At 31.3% G+C, this 5,313-nt stretch overlaps 1 protein-coding gene across 2 annotated transcripts; it reads right to left on the bottom strand.

The window, feature by feature from the left end:
• Positions 1–3,683: 3,683 nt before the first annotated feature.
• On the bottom strand, positions 3,684–4,894 carry LOC131034019 (protein C2-DOMAIN ABA-RELATED 9). 2 transcript variants are annotated; one of them, XM_057965370.2, is made up of 3 exons: positions 4,769–4,894; positions 4,571–4,669; positions 3,684–4,001 (listed from the first exon to the last, which is right to left on the bottom strand). In XM_057965370.2, the coding sequence occupies exons 1-3, from the start codon at positions 4,796–4,798 to the stop codon at positions 3,747–3,749; spliced, it is 384 nt and encodes a 127-aa protein (XP_057821353.2). In that variant the 5' UTR covers positions 4,799–4,894; the 3' UTR covers positions 3,684–3,746. The 2 variants fall into 2 exon arrangements, with proteins under 2 accessions (XP_057821353.2, XP_057821344.2); XM_057965361.2 differs by having other exon boundaries at positions 4,773–4,890.
• Between the last annotated feature and the right edge of the window lie 419 nt (positions 4,895–5,313).

Raw genomic sequence — 5,313 nt, forward strand, 5'->3', positions numbered from 1 at the left:
TAAAATTTCATTTCATTGAAAATGTGTAAGAACCATACAATTTTTGGCAAACTCTGTGAAAGAGAGTTGTGTGCCCTTGAATCTATCCCATTTGGGCAAACTCTGTAAAAGAGAGTTGTATGCCTGAGCCTGTACAATTTAGGCAATCTTGTGAAGGAGCGTATGCCTGTGGACTTCATGAAAGCTGATACAAATTGGCTAACTCAACAGACGAGATGCATGTCATAGCTTTGCAAAATCATCCTAAGAGTTGTATGCCTATAACTCTGTAACTCTATAACTCTCCAACTCTTATTTATAAGCTTTCAAAGAAGCTGAACAACTACTACATTCATGTCCTCATCAGAAGTCGAAAAGACAATCCAGTATTGAAAGGTTATTACATTTATATAAGAACAAAAATTAATTAAAGATTAAAATATTTAATACTCTGACTTATTTCTGATCATGCAACCATTCAGCTTCAATGCCTATACCAACGGTGAAAGGAAGGAGACAAGAAAATACATCAGAGAAAAGTGAAACATTAGAGATGAAATTGAATTATGATTTGGGAAAAATGTAAATCAATTAAACATGAGAGAATCAATCATATCGACCCAAGAAACGGTTAGAAAAGCTTTGGAAAATAGACGCAATTGATAGGTGTCATTCTTCAAATTTAAATGCCAGGATAAGTGTGCATTTGGAATTCTTTTATCCTTATAAGATTGGAAGACTTATCGACTTCTTCTTTTCATCGATCTGGGCTCAACTACAAGTCTTCTAGAGAAATGAAAAGTTGCAGGAAATTGATGGAATATGAAAAAAAGTAAAAACACTTTGATGAATATTGTGTGAACATTTGTGAAGAAGCCAGCGCAGGAAGAAGTAGCTTGTGGGTGGGCTGCAACAAGTTAGAAAGCAGGGATCTGAGGAGAATACAGAGTTGGGAGAGGCTAAAGAGAATCCATTTGTAGATATTGTTTGCAGATTTGGTATAAATAAAATTTGTATTTGTTGTTGCAGTCTAATCGTTTCGCTGTGAGCAGAGAGTCCTTGTTTTGGCTGTGTTTTTGAGTTTTTTAGTTAATAGATAGAGAGGCAGTTATCTGTCTTGTATCACATTGGTATAAATAGAAAAAATTAACTAAAAACAACCTCACAAGTTTCACTGTGTCTTAACTACCATAGAAAGCATATTAAACTAGGGTAATATAGATTTAAGCCACTATAAGATTTTAGCTAAGAGCAGAATACATGGTAGGAAATATAAATTGCAAGGTCATCATGTGAAGACTTTGTTGTGATTTGCAAGCTATATCTTGTTGGCAGCCTGACTTTAGGTAGAAACACAAGTTTATTTATTTTCATCAAGGAATGACAAAATTTGAGTTCATAGTTGGATTGAAGGTTTATTTAAAAAAAAAATTAATGTGAAAAAATTGGTTTGCAATAAAATATTGAGAATTGAATACATAGACATCATTTGTTTGAATTTTTCTTTTAAACATTATGGAAATTCAAATATGGTTGGATGAACCATACCTATGATAGATTGGATAATATGAGTGTACTTGTTACTCTCTGCATGAATTTGAAATAAATTGAAGCTTAAAATTTAAAATTTTCCATAAAATGCATGAACCAAGTTATCTACTTCATTTCCCCACCCATTGCAAAGAGGGGGTGAGAAATAAGATATATGCTCTAAAAAGAAATTCCCTTAAAACATTTTTAAGCAAAATTAGATAGAAGGTGTAAGTCAGATATAGAATCCACATGAGGCCCCCCAACGCAAGCAATGGGTTTGAACCTATGACCAAGCTCCAATGCCACTTGTTACAAGTGCGGTTGCCGTTGCACCAAAAGATCGACCTATTAATGTCTAATGCAACCACTAGACTTATAGAATCCACAGGAGGCGGTTAAGCCATGTCACAAACGCTGCACAACACAAGGAGACCAAGGGTGCACACCTTGCAACACACATCCTTTCTAATTTATTTTGATTTTTTTTATAATCTTAAAATAAAATAAAATAAATTTGTAATATCTATATTAAATATAATATTATCTATTAATAATATTAATTTTTTTAATATAACAATAATTAAACAAAAGAAATCTTTTGTTTGTATTCTCATGTCAATTCCCATTTAGTTTGGAGTTCATTTTGGTGGAATGTATTTACATATCAACTAGTAGCACACTCTTGTGCTAATTTGGCTCATGACCCAATATTGACATGAACTCTCTCAATCATTTAGTTAACCTAGATTTCTATGAAGAGAATTTATTCTCGTATAATTATACATTTAAAACATTCATAAAATAATATAAATATTCAAATATAAGAACCCACAATTTATAACCTTAATCACACACACATATGCAACCTAACTATATGAGTCTAAGTGTGTTTGTGATTCAATCATTATATATTCCCTCCACCAGCTAGAACCTTCTCCTCAATAATACTCTCTCTCCAACTCGAGAGAGTGTCAACAATTCTTGATGAACTTACGAAAATAGAACACAAAATTAGTCATCATCATTATAATCATTCTTATTTAACCTTCAAATGATACTTAACATGACCAACTCTCTTTTTGATTGCTTGCTATACATAATTAATATATAGTAATTCAATGATTAAATGAGGCTGATTAAACAAGATATGATAAATAACATTTTGGTGTTTATCTTAACTCTTTTATCTAAATTAATGATTACTTAAAATGACTAGTGACATGGATAACACTTATAAGAGTGTCAATAACAATTAATTGCCCTTGAATTAGCCAATCACGCGAAAACGTGAATCTATAACTATTTAGGGTGGAAATAATTAAATCAATTAATACATTCTTTTCTATAAGCATAAAAGTTGATATCTACATAGATGAATTTAATTTATATCTTTAAATTAAAATCTTACAAAATTGTTGGTTCATAAACATCTCAATAGAACTAACACAATATTGATGTTATATCTTTCATATATTTAAATTGTAGTATTCTTCAACATGTAAAATGAGGTGATAGTAGGTGGCATTATTTTCTCACACAAGCATTCAAACAAGTAATGAGGCGAGTCAACACTCATATTAAGAAGTGATAGGATCTATTATTAGTGCAATTGTTTGTCCATCCTCTGATTTCTCAAGAATAGTTAACAAATGATAAGATTCGTACATGAAAATAATTTATTTTCTCCTCTTTATTTTCTTCTAAACAAATAGGTACCACTCATCATAAGATAAATTCACATAAAATCTGGTGTAAAGTGTAAGTGGTATTTATTTCAAACTTGAAAAAGTAGAATATTTATTATTGTTTTCTATATATTTGAAGCAATAGGTTAATTAATAAAAGATAAAATAAAAAACTATTTGTATGTTTATATTATGAATTGCAACTTCTTTATACATATGAATTCATATGAACTATTTCCAAGTAATATTATAAAATTAATACGAACTATGAAAATTTATGTAATGCTATGGAACTAATACAAACTCTTGATTACAAATTCTTTTGAAATAATACTACGATACTAACACAAACTCTTTTGAAACATTAATTAAGAATTTACATTTGAAATGATTTAAATAAAAGACTAAAAATAATGACCCAAAAATTTACATATTTAAAAACAACATTAAATATCATGTTGAATATTTAAACAGAAATCACTACAAATAAAAACCCAATACATTAACCAATTGAATTCAATCCCTCAACCCTTCCAAATGATTTATTTCCTAAGTAGAGGGGAGGGTCCATTCCATTTGCAAGTTCAAGCTACCAGATTCAACATTTCGGAGCTTCAACCACACTTCCTGGGTCTTTCTCCCATTTTCATACTGGAAAATGCTACTATCTTTGTACAAGCAGTTATCTTTGCAAGGAGACAACACTTTCTTATGTTTAGCTTGTTTCTCAAACAGCGGTTTCAAATCAATTTCAGCATCTCCCATTTTATCATCTCGCCTCCATGTATCATCATCCCACAGTTCCTACAAGATCCAAAACACCAGGACAATACAATACAGAAATCATGGACGTCATTACAAAATTATTGTAGTCATATGATTTTCACATTATAATGTTATTGTGTTTAGTTTCTGATATCAATTGTGTAATTTTTATCCTCGACGTTTTGGATCAAACTTTATGATCCATCATCAGAAGGAAGAGAGCAAGACAAGAAAACAAAAATAATGTAATCAATCAAAAAAGACATCTTACCACTTTGAGCAGGCTAGAATAAGTATTCTCTACCTGAAATGGATTGTTACAGTCTATAATATTATTGTGTTTGATCCATCATCAGAAAGAAGAGAGAAAGACAAGAGAACAGAATAACGTAATTAATTAAGAAATACATCTTACCACTTTGGGCAGCTTAGAATAAGTATTCTCTACAGAAAATAATTTTTCACAGTCTATAATGTTATTGAGCTTAGCTTCTGATATCAACTATGTGAATTTTTCTTCGACATTTCAATCAAATTCCATGGTCCATCATAACAAAAAAGAAAAGAAAATAAAAGAATAACGTAACCAATCAAGGAGAACATCTTACCACTTTGAGCAAGCTGGAATCAGTATTCTCTACAGGAAATGTAAAAGCTTCCTTCCAAACTGGATTAAGATCATTGTTTTTGACTGAAGTCCTCCGCATCTGTGACAATCCTAACATTAATATCCCATATCATCTGCATCTCACAAGGAAACAAAACCAAAACAAACCAAAAAAACAAAAACTTGCAAGTTTGATTACCCACATGATTTCCAAGCGTGAGGATGACATAAGGATCACTGCTTATGAAATCTCTAACGGCTAGATCAGTTGCCTTGATCACCTGCACTTTGAGAGTGCGGGTCATCTCTGCCAAAACTGCAATGCTCACAACTTCAGACTTCCATGTTTATGCCCATTTATTTATCAAGGCATTTCATGAACCGCCATGCTTAATTCTTCATTAGTCTAAAGTTCGAATAAGGAATATATTGTAAAGCAGAGAAATCCAATATTATAAATGAAAGCTATCATTTAAATAAGAGAAAATGGTACAAGGGTCAAATACCACTGTAACGTGGAGAGAAGCTTGGATCATGCCATTGTGTTTTTAAATGTCACAGGGAATAAAGTGGAAAAGCAGAGATGCTAAAGTTGCAAGAGAACACTTTAATCACATGTATTATATTATTGAGCCTGAGAAAATTGGAATTCTATCGACAAACGTGTCAAATAATCCTTCTTGTTTGCATTTAGGATTCTTATATTTGGTTTGAAAATACCGCTTTCAGACTCTAAGGCAGTAG

The sequence above is a fragment of the Cryptomeria japonica genome, chromosome 2 (genome assembly GCF_030272615.1).
Source record: "Cryptomeria japonica chromosome 2, Sugi_1.0, whole genome shotgun sequence".
Classification (NCBI taxonomy): domain Eukaryota; kingdom Viridiplantae; phylum Streptophyta; class Pinopsida; order Cupressales; family Cupressaceae; genus Cryptomeria; species Cryptomeria japonica.